This window comes from Sinocyclocheilus rhinocerous, unplaced genomic scaffold, assembly GCF_001515625.1.
Source record: "Sinocyclocheilus rhinocerous isolate Xijiao unplaced genomic scaffold, SAMN03320098_v1.1 scaffold1294, whole genome shotgun sequence".
In the NCBI taxonomy this organism is placed as follows: domain Eukaryota; kingdom Metazoa; phylum Chordata; class Actinopteri; order Cypriniformes; family Cyprinidae; genus Sinocyclocheilus; species Sinocyclocheilus rhinocerous.
Genome location: NW_015656157.1, coordinates 1,413,986 through 1,435,108, shown reverse-complemented (window position 1 = coordinate 1,435,108; position 21,123 = coordinate 1,413,986). Strand labels below are relative to the sequence as shown.

The 21,123-nt window shown below is 39.4% G+C and overlaps 2 protein-coding genes across 2 annotated transcripts in view; one reads left to right on the top strand and one right to left on the bottom strand.

The window, feature by feature from the left end:
• Positions 1-4,765: 4,765 nt before the first annotated feature.
• LOC107719638 (pseudopodium-enriched atypical kinase 1-like) lies at positions 4,766-8,039 on the top strand. The gene is made up of 5 exons (XM_016527124.1): positions 4,766-4,941; positions 5,124-5,275; positions 5,671-6,182; positions 6,631-7,360; positions 8,014-8,039. Exons 1-5 carry the CDS (start codon positions 4,862-4,864, stop codon positions 8,037-8,039), a joined length of 1,500 nt encoding a protein of 499 aa, XP_016382610.1. The 5' UTR covers positions 4,766-4,861.
• Positions 8,040-8,438: 399 nt separating this feature from the next.
• Positions 8,439-21,123, bottom strand: part of LOC107719576 (ornithine decarboxylase antizyme 1-like) — a 38,376-nt gene continuing 25,691 nt past the window's right edge. Inside the window, 5 exon segments of the mRNA XM_016527030.1 lie at positions 8,439-9,074; positions 9,172-9,257; positions 9,345-9,520; positions 16,031-16,117; positions 16,119-16,164. Of these exon segments, the coding sequence (XP_016382516.1) occupies positions 8,944-9,074; positions 9,172-9,257; positions 9,345-9,520; positions 16,031-16,117; positions 16,119-16,164 (526 nt within the window). The 3' untranslated portion in view covers positions 8,439-8,943.

The following is a 21,123-nucleotide window of genomic DNA, read 5'->3' as shown; positions in this document are numbered from 1 at the left end:
GGTCTTTCATTGGCTGTAGCTCATCGCCGATGTAGTTTTCAGTCAGAAACCATTGCACACAGCGAGATTGTGAATCGCCGACAGCTCTAGATATTTAGCATGCCAAATATTTCACGGGCGTTGGCGATGCATCGGCGATTCCCTCAGATCCGTCTTTGATAATTCACACTGCGTGATTGTCACTCGTGTGAACGAGCACCGATTTTCCTCAGATTTCGGGCATTTGTCGGCGATTTCGCAAAACCTGTCGGCGAGTGAAAAATCGGGCTAAAATCGTGCAGTGTGAACTCGGCATTAAAGATTCGCTATTAGTAGACGCTGCGGCTGAACACTGCTGAGAGATGCACAGACGCAGATATTTGCACGCGCTTAATCTCTCTCTCTCTCTAAGTGCGTTAGACTGCATTAATAACTGCATTCGCCTGCATATCAATGTCTCAAGCCTCTGTTATTAGCTCTAAAATTACATTTTGGAATTTGCAATGGAAGGTTAAGAGGTGCGTAAAAAATTAGTTCAACACACACGAAATTTCAGAACGGAAACATGACAAATGTCTTGAAATAAATCATCTTAACAATGTCTTGATGTGTGGTTGTGACTCCAGGTCGTTAAAATTATTAGAGAGATAATGAACTCCTGAAGTGGTTATGTGGGCAGACTGGCCACGACGCTGCGCCTATTAATGGAATGGTCTTTCTCAGTTCTCAAACAAATTAAGAACTACTTTTGATTTTTATTGATTGAACGCAAGCGCTTATTGCGATAGAAAACACTGTAACGGTTTCCACTGATTAAGAAATATTTTTGTTTGCTTGGGTGGTAGCTAATGTCAGGCCTATTATATTAATAGGGAAGGGGGGGCCCAAAAAATAGTTTTGCCTATGTCACGAAAAGAGGTAAATCCGGCCCTGGTTACCAAACTACAATTTCATGAGGGTTTCGTTTCTGTCATCAACGTCAGTCATGGAGGATAGCCTTCAGGCGGAGAGAGCCACGTTTGGGCATGTTTCCGCTCACGGCTCCCTCGTCACATTTACGCACGTCTAAAACAAACGGAGAGGGGCAGATTTGAAGGGTCTGGAGGACTATAAATCTCTGAGGCTGCTCTTTCAGTCACAACTTTCCACAAACAGGTAATGAACAACACTTGTTCATATTGTATATAGTAAGACCGAGCACAGCATGGCAGCACTGCATATGAACATGACGGTAACGCGCACCATCAGTGCTGGAAACTGCACGAGGACGAGTGCCGACAGCCAGTCAGAAAGCGCGGGATTCCCGTTCGCGCGCAGGCACAGTTCCGCGGGAATACTCGCGCTCAAATGGGCCACCGCGAGAAGTTGTTCTTTCGGAAGTTCGCTGGGGTCGGAAAACCGCGGGAGTAAAGACAGTATACGAAGTATAGTCGTGACACCGGACAGCATCCCACAATTCACCATTCCAAAACTCACCCTGGAGGATGGCTATAGATCCAGAGTGAATGAGAAAGAACAACAAGCTGAAGAAGATGAGGACTGGGGGAGCATTGACGACATTAGCGGTTCCTATCATCCCAGGCTTTCTCTTTCATCATCGGTGTCATCATCATCATCTTCCTCGGGGTTCAGCGCATCTCCTGTACCTGGAAGAAAAGCCATTTCGGACATCAAACGGGCTCAAACTCAGAGAGACTGTTCTTTCTCTAGTCCTCTGGTGGAGGCTGAACATTGCTCTGACTCTGCCAGTCGAGCGGCTCTTTCTTTACCTCACCTTCCCAAGGTCACCACCCCATACGGCTTCGTAACTTTAAGCAAAAGCCCACAAATGGCCAACGAAGAGGCGCTCTTCTTCCAGGGCCATAGGCGTTGGGGTCATGATGAAGAGATAAACCCATCCAGACACCCTAAGCTGGAAATGAAAAGAAGCGTCATTGTCAGAACATCACCCATCCAGACACATGGCAGCACCCTTCTACATGAGTCTCCAATCACTCATCGTTTCTTTAGAAGCCACAGCGTTACTGGAATCGAGATCCAGAAGCAACTGGCTAAGAGCAATGAGTCAGTGAAACAAGTCAGCAAAAGCAAGCGAAGCCTTTGGGGAATTCTTCGCAAAGCAGACAGAAAGTCTTTCGATTTCAATTCAAACCTCAAATGAACAAACTCAGAGCAGTGTTGCTCAATAACATGACAATCAAGCACCTTCTATTATAAAAATCACAAGTTTTTGATGCTGTCTGTTTTGTTGTGTGAGAATTTCTTTATTTTATGCATTCATTTCTCATGTCCAAATGTTCAGATTAGTAGTTATACATGTTATCCATGACTTTATGAAGAAAATAAACATACAAATTGTTTCAAAAGCCTCAGTCTTCTGATCAGTGACCCTAAAAGGCCTGTAAACACAAACACATTTTAAACAAAACATTTTATGGACATATGTTTCTTCGGTTTCAAACCATACTGAAAATTAGTTTTTTTAATGAATACACTAAAAATCTATTTGAATCCAGTTGGTAAAAGCAAAAAAAAAAAAAGTGAAATGTGAAATTATTTCAGAGAAAAATATACGATACTTTTTTTGCAAATGCCATTTGGTTTTATTTATTTATTTTTAACTACTATCCACTTGCCAACCTTACCATGAATATGGTGTAATGAGATTCTATTTAGGTTCAAGTGGGTTCCTAAGACAGTTTGAAGTTTGTCAGCGTTGACTGACTGCATTACAAGGCTGCTGACGTAAATCCGTGGTCAAATCTGTGCGTAAGGAAGCCCCAGCACTCAGGACCACAGCATGTGAAGAGCATATGAGCTTAATGATGGTCCACTTCAGGGTCTCTTCAGTGCTTGCTTTGTTATTGTCCCCTCCTCACCCTCGCACTCTTTCCTTGTTTCTCTTTCATTTTGATGAGGGCTTTTTCCCTCCACTCATGTCTTAAATTAGAACTGTGCAATTCATCTTTTGATCTGCACTTCATGAACACAATGGACTTGTAAGAAATGCACTCGATTTGCGCATCAGAACATGCAAATCCTAAATCTGGATTCTATTAAACTCTTTATGACAGCTTAAGCAGAGTAGACTGATCTGCAACAGTTGCCTTGTCCAAAATATAATTTATAATAGAACACAAAAGTTCTGAATGAATATTTGTTTTGAAGTTTCAATGCATAAATTACATTGAACCCAAGTTTACATTATGCTATTGCTTGATAAAGTTGAGTGTATTATAATTTATATTTTCTATGCATTCATAGTTTAGAATGATTACTATTATGGCGAATAATGGCTGTTTTGTGGGAGCAAAAAATACTGGACTCTGGAATAAACATCCGAAAATTTCACCTTTTTACTTTACAAATTGCTGTTTGCACCATAGATTTAATCATTTTATCAGCTGTGCTTGTTGTTTTATTGCAGCTTGTATTTCATAACTGTTTTCACCTTTTAAGGAAATTTATAAAATCTGTTTAGTCATAGATCTTCTATGGGTGTTTTCAATTACTCTGAAGCAGATCGAGCTATACAATGAGAACAAAAGACCCAAATAAGCCCGACTCACTCTTACCCTCCAGTCAAAAGAGCCACATCTGAAGACAGATTGTTCACAGAGCTCAGTTCGAATGGAGGCTTTATATAGGAAGCTTTTTAAATTCAGTCTGACAGCACTTTTTGTATATTTGTTATTTTTGCTGAACGATCTAGCGCCACCTAAAGGTGTATTTAATACATTGTTTTTACTATGTTGTATTTTGAAATTTAGAAGTAGCACATCTGAACATAAAAAGATATGGGATAGGTTGGATGCAATCCCAATATTTAATAATAATAATAATAATAAATGTTCAGCTCAGTATAAGGCCATCTTATGCTTGCATTTAGTGCACAGGGTAAGCCTATAGACATACGCAGATGGTGTAATTACAGAATCTTCCAACAGGGGCTATTAAGGTCATGCTAGGGCCTGCCTGTACAAAATATTCAATTGCATATGACCCAACTACACTTCACACATCCTCATTATTCACCATGTAAAAGTAAAAGAAAAATGGACTAATAGGCTCACTTAAACTGACATACCACTTGGTTCTACCTTCTGGGTTGAGGTTTGGTTCCTCCTAAGGTTTTATTCTTAGACTTGGGGAGGTTTTTGTTCCTGCTAGTGCCACTCTGTAAGGCTCCTATGGGATATTGTGCATTGTTAAAGTGCTGTGTAAATGGTGCAGTTCAATTAAACTGAATAATCTGAAATTCAGTTTAACTGAACTGAATTAAATCTTAATTGGGTCTTTTGAGCCACACAAGGTCTCATATGTGAAGTTGCTTATTGTGTATAAATAGAAAAAACAGCATCCTCTAGTGTTTGAAAAATGACAATGCTGGGGGGGACATATCTACTCCAATCACCGGTATCTTGCAAAGTGTTTATCTCCAAGCACTTTCCAACTCAATTTGGCAAGGAGTTTGTGACTGGTGCACTTTAAGATGCTTAGTTTTCATGTTCTGTAGAAAACACAGATATAAAATATAAAAATAATAAAATGCTCAGTAAGAAAAACCCTTAGATTCATGTTTAACACAAATTTAGCCCAGTATATGAGCACAATGCATATTAGCATGTCATCCAGTGACAGTAAGAACTGGTTCCTTATTTCAAAGTTTCCTTACAGAGAACAGATGTGCACAAAACGCGCTCAGCTTTTCCGCTACCAACCTCAGATGCTAGATATGCTGTGGCAATGTCTCAGACAGCCACAGAGAGAGAGTGAGGTACTGCATGTGTGCCAATGAACAAGAAGAAAACTACAGGAACTGACAGTTGGAGGAGTGTGAACCATATTCACGAACACTCACACTTTCACACGCTAAACTACAATGCATCAAGCAACAGACTACACTCTCCTGGGAGCATCAGGAGGGACATCACCACCTGCACTGCCCATCAAACAGCGCAGGTAAGAGATGCTAGTGTTATGACTTGACACGCATTTGAGCTGTGTTACAGGAAACCTCATACCACGAAAGTTACTCGTCGCTCAGTGTAGTGAAATATCACATAAGTGAAGCAGGTCAGGCCCAGTAACTTCATGTTGTAATGTTTCTGGATTTCTGTAATTACGTATGTGCACATTTTTAGGAGCAGGTCTTCTTCAAGCTCCATCCAGGATCTAGAGCTGAAGATGGGAGATCTACACTTGCCTGGACCTCAGACCCCAGTGTCTCCATTTAGTGAAGTATTCACTCCTACTTACTGTAATGCAGTCCACTGTCCAATACATCATCGCTATGGTGAGCACTGACAACATGTTTGTATACTTTAATACAAAAAGGTTAGTTTTGAGGAAAGTGATAAGGATCTAACTAAAATGAGAACTGGTTTCTGTAACTTTTCACATGTATAGCCTTCCTCATTTCTGGTTGTTCTTTTACACTTTATTTCTTGAATACAAAAGTATTATTGAAGGAAGTAACACCTGAAACCAATACAGTAAAGCCGCTTACAGACAACTAAACCATGTGTAGTCTGTTTTTCATGGTAATGTGGGAACTGAGACAGTTTCCACTGAATTTCATTTCATGGTTCCATAATACTTGACATGCAACAGCATTTGAGCATGTGTATTCTTTATGTCTTCCATTGCTAGATGTATATATATTTTTTTTACCTTTATCTTGTCGCTCAGAAAATCACCAGGTGAGATTCTTCTCAGATGAAATTCCTCCTCCAGTACCTAAAAAGAGTCTGACGAGAACCCTATCCCTTCCAGCGGAGACTCTGGACCCACCTTACCATGATCATACAAGAACCTGCAACTATGAAAATCCCCTATACATGATAGCACCATTCCATGACACACTTAAACTACAAGAGGAAGAGGTACAAGTGGAGGAATATCAGGGTTTGTCCATGCACAAGGTGACCTTTGATACACCAGATGAGCAACTTCAAAGTGTCTTCAGAAGCTTCCAGAGCCATGAGCAATTTCCCATGGGCATCCAAGAATGTTATCTTCAGTTTCTCAAGAACACGTTGCAGAACATTGAATCGAGCATCTTCCTAAATGAACAGGAAATGGAGATAGCAAAGACTTCTCAGCCTAATGACTTTATTTTGTGTGAGCAGCAGTGGACTGAGAGGGATGCTTTCTACTTGGTGTGTTGTCCGAAGGTTCCTGGGAGACTGTTTTCAGCAAAGGTAAGAACATCTACAGTATAATAACATAAGAGACCATCAATCTTAACTAGATGCACAAGGAATCTAGTTAGTAACTGTAGGAATCTGAATTTGTTAGTGTATATGTGGGCGATAATGCACAAGGGTTTTCAATCCAAAGCTGTAAGTAGGCCATCAATGCTTCCCAGGCAGAGACCCTGAACCACAAGCAGAATGCACACCCTTATAAGGCAGCCCTAGCTTGCTGTACAAAACCATTAAAAAAAAAACACACTTCCTTCATCATGCCAGGTGTTGAGCAACAGCATCAACAGTTTGACATGTGCTACCAAGACTTTAGAGCACATTTTTAGTCACAATGCAACAGTTTTTGTGTAAAGGACTTCAAGAATCCCATATGTTGCGCATTACTTAAATGAATAAAAGAAAATGTGTGAAAACTCAAAATGACTCCTACATTTTTTGTCAGGTTCACAGAGGGGATTCGGTATCAGACTGCACCATGTCCATGCCACATCCTAACGTTGAGCAAGGCTTGGTCCATTTTCCACAATGTACAGCTACAGATCAAACTTCCATCTCACAGCATGTTCAGACAACTCCAGAGCCGTCACATGGGGACACCACTGAAGTATGCCAACAGCAAACAGTTGCTGATCTTCTGAAGAATGGTGTTAGTGTGACTGTGGTAAGAGACTTTCCATTGGGAACACTGGAGGACTTTGTTGAGGAAGGACACTCTTTGCACTCCACCCTTCCTGAGGTTTATGAGAGGAGGCTTTGTCTTCTTGCCCTCCAGTTGGTACTAGGACTACAGCAACCGGGACGTTTTAAAGTCATTCACAGGGAACTGAAACCACAGAGTGTTACATTAGTGTGGCCTAGTATCATGCGCAAAGTGGCTGACTCTAGGGATTACCCTAGTGAGATGAAAAAGGGAAGCATGAATACAGACACTTCTACAGGTACACCCGTGATCACAGTATCCACAGAGCAAACAGACGACGAGAGGACGAAAACCTTATGGGAGAAGTGGGGCACCCCTCGTTTGGTCCTGAAGAGCCATTTTGAGGATGAAGTTTTGCAAGAAGCACCATCCCAAGAGTTCCAGTTGGGGACTTTGCTGAGGTACTGCCTACATCTCAACGACAGTTGCTCATCTGTGTGGAAGGTGCCACAAGACACTCCATACACTCCAGGTTTGCTGTGGCTGGTAACCCATCTTACATCTGAGAAACCTGAGCTACTATTAGCCGATGTGGTAGGTGTCCTCCAGGCCCTGATTTGGGGTCCTCGACAGGGACTCTTTCAGCAGAACCAAATGGAAAACTCTGTGCTTTCTAATTGGCTGTTACTTAAGCGATCTCTTTTGGTTCTCAAGCTTGCCGAAAAGGGACTCTTTCAGGATCAGCCTGGCTTGGACTGGGAAGACTATCTCTGTCTGCAATATCTATCCCTTACTGACCCAGAGACTATGCATAGCATAACTGAACGTTTGGACCTTCTTGACTTCATTACACCTGCTTAACAGATAAAAATGAAAAAAGTAATGACAGCAATTGTGAGTTAGTGAGCCTCAGATATAACTAATCTATACTTCATAATATAGCTATATGATCTAAATGAAGTTTTACAAACCTAAGAACAGATCACCTTGTCCCATATTTGTAATTCATATTCATGAACTGCTGGATACTTCAGGGGCCCTGCACAACATGCAGAAAAATCTAGATAGCATGGCCACAAATTAAGAATTTGTCCCTTATTTTAATTGAATTGGGGACATAATTATTTTGTTCCCTCAATTTTTGGTAAACCATTGCCATGTTATACTGATTTTGTTTTAATTCAGGTAAAGAAATCATTGCTAAAATTTAAAGGAAGAAATTCTTTGTGGCCACGATGCCTTTGTTGTTGTTGTGTGCGAGGTCCATACATATGCATCAGTACTCTTTCTATTTTCCCCATAATACTTCTTGCTATTAAGTTAACATGTAAAACACTTGTTACAAACACCGCTTTATCATATTCAGAAAGGTCAGGTTACTCCCATTTACAGTAAAAGCCTATGTAATATAAACTATTATCGCAAAATCAGCTTATTGTTGGACTTTGACCTTGTGGCGTTTACTTATTAAAATTACCTGAAAAAAAAAAAAAAGAGCATTAGGAAACATTCAACAGGGTTAGAGCAATAAAGTGTTCTGAAAACCCAGTAAGGAATGGTCTAAATTTACATTATGCATGTATAAATGAAAAGAGGTAACAAAACGAAGGTAGTGGTATAGGGTGAGCATTTTTATTCTGCACACTGTTTAACATGCAGACAGATCCTATTGAAGTCATAACTAAAAACTCCAATTCATGCACACATTAAGAAAACAACTTGAAGACAACTGTAAAAAGAAAACAATGAAAACAGTGATTCTACAAACATTGTTGCTTGAGGGATCTCTTAACTATAAATATTATGCACTAAAAATGATCTGTGTGGGAATGGGTTAAGGGGAATCAGCAAAGAATCCAATTACACTGGAAGTTAAGCCCAGTGGTAATGGCTTAAAAACTAATGGTCACTGTGGAAATTTGGTTTACACTAGTGCAAATACGACTGGAAAAAAAAAAAAAACCCCAGCACAACCCTTACAAGAACTACAGCGTAGTAATTAACAGGGGGAAAAAAAACAAAATCTAATTTGACATTCATACTGTTTCTTTTAATGGTGACCATGTTTAGTGAGATGCAGCATAATAATTAGAAGCAAGATGTGATTGAAAAGCTTTATTCGTCACTGTCGGAGTCTCTTTCGATGGTGTAAGCCATGAAGAAAGCGTCGGGGCGGGTTGGGACGAGGGGATGACCCGGTCTCACAATCTCAAAGCCCATGAAACTGAACGTCCGCAGCAGCGATGCTGGAGACGGAAGCAGAAAGGGGGTTAAAAACAGGCCAAAATAACTTCAAACAAAATCATGAATACAGGAAGAAAAAAAAAAAGACACAAGCCTTACCTCGGTCATCTCGGCTCTTATGGAAGCAGATGAAAACGTGATCAACCTGTAACTTCTCCTCTGCAAACTCCAGCAAGAGTGAAAAACTGTTGCAAAAAGGGACAATCAGTTTAAGCCACACAACATTTTCAGCTGGGAGAAAATAAAATCGTAAGAATGTTAATTTTACTAACCTATCTTTGCTCCCTTCCGGGAGGACACCAGTGGGGATTTCGATGTAAAGGTTTGCCCCTTTCAGTGCCCCCCTCCAAACTAAGTGCTTGCTCACAGAGCAGTGCCGCTCAAAGAGCAAAAAACGTACACGGCTGTTCAACTGAGGGGCTTCCTCAAGAACCAGTAACTGAGCATCCTACAAAGATCACATAAGTACAGTTATAATATGCATGCACTCATGGACAATGACTGCTCTACAACCATTTAACAAACTGTAGCACTGGATGAGACATGTAAAGGGTTAGTTCACCTTCAGCTGCTGGTCCCCATTGACTTGCAGTGTTTTTTTTTCTTTTCTCCACACTATGGAAATCAATGGGGACCAAGGGGCATATTACAGAAACTTCCCATCTTAGGTCTTAACTGAAGATGTGAATTTATTACCGAAGCAAATCTTAACTTGATTTAGGATTCTTATCTTATCAAATCTTAGGTCTAGTTAGGAAACCGCTTGATCAATCAACTGTCAGGTCTGTTACCAAGCAACCAACTATGCGCAAGCGGCTGCTGAGGTAAACAAAATCAAAATGGAAAAACAACAGCATGCTTTTAACTTGCAGAATGACCGGTAGTGGTCCGTGACCGCTCATGGGCCTCTGTAATGTTGGTTGAAATTGGTCAACTAGCCTATATATACACACACACTGTATATAGGCTCTGTTTATATAATTTTTATAGGGTTATATGTTATATGCAGGGGCTGTCTGTTTACTTAATTAACAGATATGGGTGTCGTGCCATAACATTTTTAATACGACCGAGTTTATATTTAATGTGAATTTAACATTGTTATGATTAGCCTAACTTGCAATGTTTTTATTCACATTAACTTTCACTTTCATTGTACAGAAAGACAGCAAAGAACATTTTCACTGACAGTCTAGTTCAAGCGCTCTCAAAAACTCCCATTAAAAGCACTGAAGCGGTTTACACTATGAAATATCTTACGGATTCGTACAGTCATTTGCACTTTGTTGTTTCCGACTAGAGAATTCGCCAGAAAAAGGTATTCAGTCAGTGAGCGAGTGGAAAAAAACTGGCATTTTAGCGAGGACTCATCTGAACACCTCTGATTGGTCATTGCATTCATAAGCTCAACAGCATCGTGTGTGATTGGTTAATGCCAGTGCTGTATAAACGCGTCTGTCTCTGGCTCCGCGCCAGCCAGCAAACAAACTCAGATTTGAATTTAGCAGCTAATGATATGACGCACTGAACGTTCTAATCACGCCGGTGTGATTGTATTAAACATAGAAAATATGAATCGGCTATTTTCGTCCTTTGGAAGCTGCATTCAAAATTTACTTGCCTCAAATCTGATGGGGCACGTGCCCCCTCACTTTGAATGGGCATGACGCCTCTGGTTATATGTATATGTAACACTCTGATCCTGTGAGGCATGACTTTTTTTTTTTTTTAAGCTTTATTTAGGAGTTTTAGGACAATAATACAAAGAAAACAAAAAGCAAAAGACAAAAGCAACTTAATACAATAAAAGAAATTACAACTAAAACAAGTAATCAAAAGTGTGGCTTAGCAAAACAACTAAAGTGCACAATCTGTATAATACAATAAAATGTAATTGAAGGGGAGGAAAAAAAAATAAATAAAATGCAGGAACAAAGACTCAGTCTACGTCCGACAATAAAACATGTTCCGTGACATATTGCTTAAAAGGGTCCCAAGCTTTATTAAACTGGTAAGATGAACCTCTTATAGAATGTTTGATTTTTTCCAACTTTAGGAAAAAGAGGACATCACGAATCCATTGTGTTGGGGTTGGAGGCCTCTGATCCTTCCACTTCAGCAATTAATCGTTTGGCTAAGAGCATGATAAAAGCTATACAATCAGATTGTGTCTTTGTAAGATTATATGATACAGGAGTAATTCCAAAAATGGCTATCAGCGGGCAAGGTGAAATCGGTCTACCCAAGAAACCAGAGACAGTCTCAAAAACAGTGACCCAGAAGCCCCTAAGCTTTATACAGGACCAAAACATATGTGCATGAGATGCTGGGGTAAAACTACAGCGATCACAAGCAGGATCTATATGCTGAAAGTGCTTAGAGAGTTTCAGCTTTGTCCAGTGTACACGGTGAACAATTTTGCACTGCATAAGATTTGTGTATTCTGTATAGGACTGATTCCCATTCCTCATCCGAAAAAAACATTTTTAAATAGTCTTCCCACCAAACTTTTATTTGTGAAAGGGATGTATAGACTGGGGTCAATTTTACAATACAGTGTTGATATAATGCCCTTCCATCATGGTGGATTCTCCAATAAATGATCAAATGGAGAGCAGGGAGGCGGAGCGGGAAACTGAGGGAACATTTTACGCACAAAATCGCGAATTTGGAGATAACGGAAAAAATTATTCTTTGGAATATTAAACTGCTCACACATCTGCTGAAATGAGCAGAAAGCCCCCTCATAGTACAAATCATTAATTTCCCTAATGCCTTTAGCATGCCAAGATGTAAACGACTTATCAATTATTGAGGGGTTAAAGACATGATTAGAATGAACAGGGGATTTAGGGGACATAGTTTGCCAGCCAAAATGACGTCTCACCTGTTTCCAGATTTTAAGCGTAGATCTTACAAGTAGGTTTTTAGTAAATTTGTTGCAGGGAAAGGAAAGAGGAGCGTAAACTAAAGCTGCTAGGGAAGAAGGCAAGCATGAGGCGGACTCAATTGCTACCCATGACAGGGCATCAGCTCCAGGATCTTCATAGAGCCAGTGCAGCATAGGACGAATATTTGAAGCCCAATAATAACATTGAAAATTAGGCAAAGACATTCCACCCAATGGTTTAGGACGTTGTAGAAGACTTTTACTCATTCTAGCAGGTTTGCCATTCCATATAAATGAGGTGAGAGCGCTATCCAGCCTACGAAAAAATGAACTAGGAATAAACACTGGGATACACTGGAACAGATAGGTAAACTTAGGCAGCACATTCATTTTGACAGAATTTATTCGACCTGCGACTGATAAAGAAAGCGGGGCCCAGCGCTTTAAGTCCTGTTCAACTCACTCCAATAAACGGGGGAGAGCCTTCCGAACATATCAAATTTTGAGAACATGAGGAAAGGATTCAGATGGGTCGGAAATATATAAGAGCAAGTCGTCCGCGTACAGAGAGACTTTATGCTCTCGTCCTCCTCTGATTATACCAGCTATTTTTGAGTTTTGACGCAAAGCAATGGCCAAAGGTTCTATTGCTACTGCAAAAAAGAGGCGAGAGGGGGCACCCCTGTCTTGTACCTCGATTAATCTGAAAATATGCAGAGGAAATATTGTTGGTCCGAACAGAGGCAAGTGGGGCTTTATATAATAACTTGATCAAAGATATAAAACTCGGTCCAAAACCAAACATCTGAAGAGTGTGAAATAAGTAATCCCACTCCACCCTGTCAAATGCCTTCTCTGCATCGACTGAGATCAAAACTTCAGGTACAGACGAAGACACGGGATGATAGAGAATGTTGAATAACCCGTCTGACATTAAAGAATGAGAGTCTATTTTTAATGAAGCCAGTTTGGTCAGTGGAAATTAAACTAGGAATAATTGTTTCCAATCGCAAAGCAAGAATTTTGGCTAAACTTTTTACATCAACATTTAAAAGAGATATTGGGCGATATGAACTACACATATGGGGATCCTTGTCCTTGTTCAGAATTAAGGAAATGGAGGCTTCTCGTAGAGTTTGGGGAAGATAAGCTAAATCAAATGATTCATTGTACATATTTAACAAAAGAGGAGCTAGTTTTCTAGAAAATGTCTTTAAAAAAATCAGCTGGAAGGCCATCTGGCCCAGGGCTCTTGCCACTTTGCATGGCTGAAATGGCATCATGAACCTCATTTAAAAGAAATAGGGCTGTCTAGAGACTGCACAGCGTCAGTACTGATGTGAGGTAATGAGAGATCTTTGAAAAAATTATTTAAGTCCACATAATCCGAGGTTTGTTCAGAAGAATACAATAACCGATAAAATTCCACAAATGAATTATTAATTTCATAATGATCTGACAGTAGAGTATTGCGTACTTTAATAGCCGGGATGATATGGGAAGCAGAGGATTGTCTAAGCTGGTGGGCTAAAAGCTTGTTTGCCTTCTCTCCATACTCATAAGTATGCCTTGATTTAATCAGCATCTCCTCAGTGGTAACAGTAGAGAGAGTGTCAAAGTCAGTTTTTAAGAGAAGACGTTCTTTAAGTAAATTGGGTGAAGGGTTATTTACATATTGATTTTCTAACTGGGAGATACGATCTGTCAGCTCTGCCATAGATCTTCTCTGTTTTTTCTTTTCATATGACATATAAGATATAATTTGACCTCTAATATAGGCTTTGAATGTTTCCCAAAGGGTGCTAGCTGTTATCTGGGGTGGCATTCATGTGAGGCATGACATTTGTACATATAGCGGAATGCCAATAAAGCACACTTGAATTTGAACTAACTGCAAAATCATGTGTGGTGGGAGTCCGTAATCATTTACGAGTATTTTATCATCAAAGTGTAACACATCTTTTGGGTCCTTCAAAAGTTTCTCCACCATCAAACTTCGCTTATCTTTGTCTTGTATGATTAATAAATGTTATGCCATTCTTGAAAAGGGCTAATGTAATGTGTTTTTTTACAGTTGGATTTCAAAAAGGTTTGAAGCTGGGACGCCAGTGGAGTTATCCTAAAGTTAAGACCGTTTTGTAGGAATTATTGGCGAGTTAGGACGCTTCTGTAATACCGTTTTCCTATATCTGTAGTTAAGATAAGATAATGCACTTAGGAAATGTTGTTCTGTAATAGCTTTTGTCCTAAATGAGGTCCTAACTGAAATTGCCATGGATATTTAACTGATAAGATGGGATTCTAAAGTTAAGATCTTTCTGTAATACACCCCCAACTGAAGGTGCACTATCCCTTAGTCATTAACATGAGAAATCAGGTGAGGTGGAATGTCCAACATCAATTCCCACAGGTGATGAGATTAATATGTAGATAAGATATGACGACCCTTGCACAGTGAGATAACTAATAGCATACATCATGCACACATTCTCTTTATCAGGAATACATTTTAAAAGGCATTCAAATTCCTAGTAATACTAACTGAAAACAATATTAACAAATTAAAACACAAAAATACAATTATATTATTCACTTAATTACCGTATTCATGTTTAAAAAATCAGCTGGAAGGCCATCTGGCCCAGGGCTCTTGCCACTTTGCATGGCTGAAATGGCATCATGAACCTCATTTAAAGAAATAGGGCTGTCCAGAGACTGCACAGCGTCAGTACTGATGTGAGGTAATGAGAGATCTTTGAAAAAATTATTTAAGTCCACATAATCCGAGGTTTGTTCAGAAGAATACAATAACCGATAAAATTCCACAAATGAATTATTAATTTCATAATGATCTGACAGTAGAGTATTGCGTACTTTAATAGCCGGGATGATATGGGAAGCAGAGGATTGTCTAAGCTGGTGGGCTAAAAGCTTGTTTGCCTTCTCTCCATACTCATAAGTATGCCTTGATTTAATCAGCATCTCCTCAGTGGTAACAGTAGAGAGAGTGTCAAAGTCAGTTTTTAAGAGAAGACGTTCTTTAAGTAAATTGGGTGAAGGGTTATTTACATAATGATTTTCTAACTGGGAGATACGATCGGTCAGCTCTGCCATAGATCTTCTGTTTTTTCTTTTCAAATGACATAAGACATAATTTGACCTCTAATATAGGCTTTGAATGTTTCCCAAAGGGTGCTAGCTGTTATCTGGGGTGGCATTCATGTGAGGCATGACATTTGTACATATAGCGGAATGCCAATAAAGCACACTTGAATTTGAACTAACTGCAAAATCATGTGTGGTGGGAGTCCGTAATCATTTACGAGTATTTTATCATCAAAGTGTAACACATCTTTTGGGTCCTTCAAAAGTTTCTCCACCATCAAACTTCGCTTATCTTTGTCTTGTATGATTAATAAATGTTATGCCATTCTTGAAAAGGGCTAATGTAATGTGTTTTTTTACAGTTGGATTTCAAAAAGGTTTGAAGCTGGGACGCCAGTGGAGTTATCCTAAAGTTAAGACCGTTTTGTAGGAATTATTGGCGAGTTAGGACGCTTCTGTAATACCGTTTTCCTATATCTGTAGTTAAGATAAGATAATGCACTTAGGAAATGTTGTTCTGTAATAGCTTTTGTCCTAAATGAGGTCCTAACTGAAATTGCCATGGATATTTAACTGATAAGATGGGATTCTAAAGTTAAGATCTTTCTGTAATACACCCCCAACTGAAGGTGCACTATCCCTTAGTCATTAACATGAGAAATCAGGTGAGGTGGAATGTCCAACATCAATTCCCACAGGTGATGAGATTAATATGTAGATAAGATATGACGACCCTTGCACAGTGAGATAACTAATAGCATACATCATGCACACATTCTCTTTATCAGGAATACATTTTAAAAGGCATTCAAATTCCTAGTAATACTAACTGAAAACAATATTAACAAATTAAAACACAAAAATACAATTATATTATTCACTTAATTACCGTATTCATGATATCATTTATTCACACAAATGCATTTATGCGATGCGCAATGTGAGCCAAACCTCTGTACTCACAGAATAGAATAGCTTAGCTGAAAGACTGTGATCCCGCTGATCATTCCCTCGCCCACCTGGGATCTTCAGGGGTGGGAGAGGGACATCAGGAACACCACAGAGGCCCCGGACACGGGTTACTGCAGCGATGGGAACTGGAACCATAAAACACAACAACATACTTCTTAAACATACACAGCATTGCATTAATATACAATGTTTGGCTATAAATTGTAATGAACCACTGAATGATTGCGTTCTAGTAGCTCAACTGGTAGAGCACGACACCAGTGCAATACCTTGGAAATGCAAGAAATGCTGGTAAAATGTAGGGTGTGAATAAATAATCAAATATTCGATCCACGCATCCAAACTTTAATTGAGGATAGCAAGAATGTGAGGGCCTTAGATACGGCTTTGAATGAGACTAGCTTAGCGCGTCCCGTACATCGTTCGGTTCCGTTTGCACAGCCCCCACAGCAGGGTGACTGTGAGGTGGCATAGATGCAGGACAAAACACTGCTCTTCCATTCTGATCAAAGCATTAAACAGGTTCTCCCCACTCAGTGATGCACCCACTGAGAAACCCAATGAAAGTGCCCTAGTTATTGGCGATTCTATTGTACGGAACATGAAAATAGAGACACCAGCCACCATAGTCCAATGTTTGCCGGGAGCCAGAGCGCCTGACATCTTGGCAAATTTGAAAGTGCTGGCTAATGCTAAACGTAAATTAAGTAAGATTGTTATTCACGTCGGTACTAATGATGTTCGACTTCGCCAGTCAGAGATCACTTAAAAAAAAAAAACAACATTAAAGAGGTGTGTGAACTTGCAAGTTCGATGTCAGACACTGTAAAATGCTCTGGTCCCCTCCCTGCTTACCGTGGTGACGAGATGCATAGCAGACTGTCGTCACTCAATGGCTGGATGTGGTGCCCACAGAATAACATAGGTTTCAAAGACAATTGGGCAAGTTTTTGTGGCAGACCGGTCCCGTTGAAAAGAGATGGTTCTCATCCCTCCAGGGCTGGTGCCACTCTTCTCTAGAAATATGGCACATAGTCTTTGAGTTTGTACTTGACTAACTGAGGCCCAGGTCAGGAAGCAGACAGATTGGCTGAACCAACCATCTGCTAGCCGCCTCACGTCACAGAAGTCAGTTAATTCTCAGCACATAGAGACTCTTCCACCCAGACATCATAGACTGTGTCTGTTCCCCGAACTAGCAAATACAAAAAAAAGCATCCAAAACTATTTAAGTGAAACAATTTAATTGATTTTCAACAAAAAAAAACAGATAGGCCTATAATACAGATAAACAAATGATAAAGCTCTGCTTAATGAATATTAGATCCCTTTCTACAAAAGCACTTTTTGCAAATGATATGATCATAGATCATAACCTGATTACATAATTTTAAATGAGTCTTACCCCCCACGATTACTGTTATAAACATGAGCTGCATCCAAATGGTAAAGGTGTTGCTACAATTTATATCATTATTTTTCAGTATTTCTCAGAGGCCTGGTCTCAAGTATAATTCGTTTAAAGTAATGGTGCTTTATATAACATCATCATCATCTAGTGTAATAAGTGTAAATGATAAATTCCTTGTGACATTTGTACCGTCTACTGTATACAGGCTACCATACAGACTAGGGATGTCAATTTTCGATCATTTCCATGATCGATCGTCATTTAAATTAATGATCAATTAATCGATTAATCGTTAACCTTAATGCTGCAAAATGAGTCTATGCAGGAGCTGAACGTGCCTCTTTAAATGGTTTCGTGGTGCTCGTTATTGTATTTTAAAACACTATTGCAATGTTTTCAACTGACATTATGGCATTTAAAATAAAATTATCCCAAACGTAACTGTGGCGCGTGTGGCTGTGCTGCGCAGTCAGTGAACCGCTTCCATCGGCGCTGCTGCAGCAAAACACACTGTTTCTAACATGAAACATTTTTATGCGAGTATTATGACCAGTACTTAATTTGATCCTGCAGGATCCTGTTCCGGAAAATGTCAGATTTAGAATTTTTGCGTTGCGGTAGGCCTTATTGTTTTTAAAAATCCGACATTTACAGTGCATGCGTGCGTGCATACGAGACTGAGCGAGCGTGGGTTTGGCTATACAGTGGGTACGGAAAGTATTCAGACCCCCTTAAATTTTTCTTTTGATAATGAACAGACTGCGATGCAAGTTTGAATTGCTAGAATAAGTGGGGTGTGCGCGCGCGAGGCGCCGGTGAGATTGAACAGCTGAAACAAAAAAAAAAAACTCAATTTTTGGAGTAAGGTATAATCCGCAAAAGTGTTAACTTATTTTTGCACACTCACAATAAAAACAGAAGATTTGTGCTTTTGTAAAATAAAGCAAACAAACAGAATGCGCGTTGTCATCCTTTTCTTTCCGTGAACTTGTTTATGGAGCGCCGCGCCACATCATTGAATGCTCCGGGAAAACGTACAGTCAGTGTCGGTCACAGCGCATCCAGCAATTATTTATTTACAAATTATAAGCTCTGATTATGACAAGTGTGGTATAAAAGCTTTGTTTATTAGAGGAATAATTGGTTAGCTGGAAAATGTTACATCGCGACCATGCTTTTGGATGCCGTTTGAGCCCATATAGCCTACATTCACGCGGCTTTGTTCTGGTTTGCCGGTTGGTCACGAATGTCCACAAATTAAATAATATTTAGGCATGGTTTCTTTTCCTAAATCCTCACCGTCTACCCCTCTAATTTCGCAGGTTTATTTTATTGTCATACACTATCACCGTTTTCATTTCGGGAAATGAAAGATTTCATGGCCATGAAGTAAGAATTTGTTCGATTTATTAATTTGTTCCCTCATTTTAGTTAAATCATGGGTTAAGGACCAAAATTAATGAAACCTGGACAGTGGCCACAAATTAATAAGTCGTAGGAACGAATAGCCTATCTGTCCTGTGTTCTGCAGCCCTACAAAGCGCAGAGCCCGATATGAAAGAATTATCTGGGGAAATGACTTAGTTACTACATTTCTATTGCTTTCCATGTTGAAGAACTTTGTGTTGTTTCTATTTTAATGTACTTTTAAAAGTTTAAAATCACATTAAAAGCTTAATTTGTACATTATGAATGAATGATGATGCATTTATATACCGTCACAGTCACTCACAACCGCTCGCACGCGTTTTGCGCATGAGCCGCACGCAGTCCAACACATGTCAGGACCTACTCATTGTCATAATCATACTTTAGATTTAATAATGTCACATGGAATTGATGTCGATGGTATTGAAATTCTGCAGCAGAGCAATGATATCTCAGATCATTACCTAGTCTTGCGTATACTCCATACAGCTAAAGCTGCAAATTCAACTCCTTGTTACAAATATGGTGTAATCATCACTTCAACAAAAGACTGCTTTGTAATTAAACTTCCTGACTTGTCTCAATTCCTCAGCAGATCCAATAGCTCAGAAAAACTTGGTAACAAAACGATTGACTCTTTTCTAGCACTTTAGATACAGTTGCTCCTTTACGCTTAAATATTAAGGAAAACAGTCCGACACTGGTATAACAAGCACACTTGAAAAGAGAGCAGCCCGGAAAGTGGAGCGCAGCTGGAAGAAAAAACGAGAGGCATTTCGTATTACATGGAGGGAAAGTACTTCTACATACAGAAAAGCATTAAAAACTGCTAGATCTGCTTACTTGGTCTCTTTTAGAAGAAAACGAACAACCCCATTTATTTGTTCAATATAGTGGCTAAATTGATAAAAATAAAAAAAACATCAGCAGGCACAGACATTTCCCAAAAGAACAGCAGTAATGACTTTAAGAACTTCTTTACTTCCATAACATTAACATCCATGGATGTTAGATCCTATACCATCTAAGCTACTAAAAGAGGTGCTTCCAGAAGTCATAGTTCCTCTTCTGAATATCATTAATTCATCATTGTCATTAGGATATGTCCCCAAAACTGTCGAACTGGCTGTTAAGCATTAAAATAAAAAAAAAATAAAAAAAATAAATAAAAAAAAGTTAATTACAGACCGATCTCAAATCTCCCTTTTCTGTCAAAGATTCTAGAAAAGGTAGTCTCCTCACAAATGTTCTTTCTTAGAGAAAAATGGTATCTGTGTGTGTTTCCAGTGTCTCTCTCTATTAGTGATACTGGATCTCAGCGCTGCATTCGACACTATCAACCACAACATTCTTTTGAATAGACTAGTGAATTATGTTGGAATTAGTGAAATTGCATACTTGTCTGACAGTCAAATTCGTAGCAGTGAATGTAGTATAAATTTCGTTCACAAGTGCAATATGGAGTACTAGGGTTGGGAATCGAAAATAGATTCCGATTCCAGAATCGGATAGTTAAGGTCAGGAATCGGATACTTGTTGTCAAATTAAAATGTTGATTCCACCTATCGATCCCCATGTGCTTTTTTTTTTTTTTTTCATCTGTGAGGACCTGACCTAGCGATCTTCCAGGACATTGCTCGCTAATCCAAGCGCTCCAAAGTTTGGCTACATTTGCGATCAGAAGCCAAAAACGCCAAGTATAATATCTGTGATAACTAAACATGTTGCAAGAGAAGAGTCACCACCAACATGACAAAGCACTTTAATTTAATAGATCGTTAAAGATCGCGAACACGATTCAAACACCAACGTCATTCTATTCCTAAATTACAATGATTCGTCCGTTTCATTCCTCAACCGTGCGATCAATGTTGTGATCAATTGGTTCATCCATGCAGCGTACGATCACACCAGTGTGATTTGAACATTTAAATTTGCGTTCGCACTGCCATTGACCTAAAGAGAGCAGCTGTCTGTCATGAATGAAACAGCTTCACAGTATTTTCAGCAACACAGTATCATTATTTCTGTGTTACAACTTACAACCATTCAAATCACAGAAGAACTGGGATAAAAGTTTATAGTTCAGATATAAACTGTCTGTACGATGTGTATGGTAGCAATTAAAATAGAGTAAATCACCTTTTGAAAGTAATTTGACACTTCAAATGAAGATTTGTCGATTACATTGTAACGCCAGTAGGTGGCAAAAAGGGGCTGTTAAAATGTATTTGTCTTTGAATCA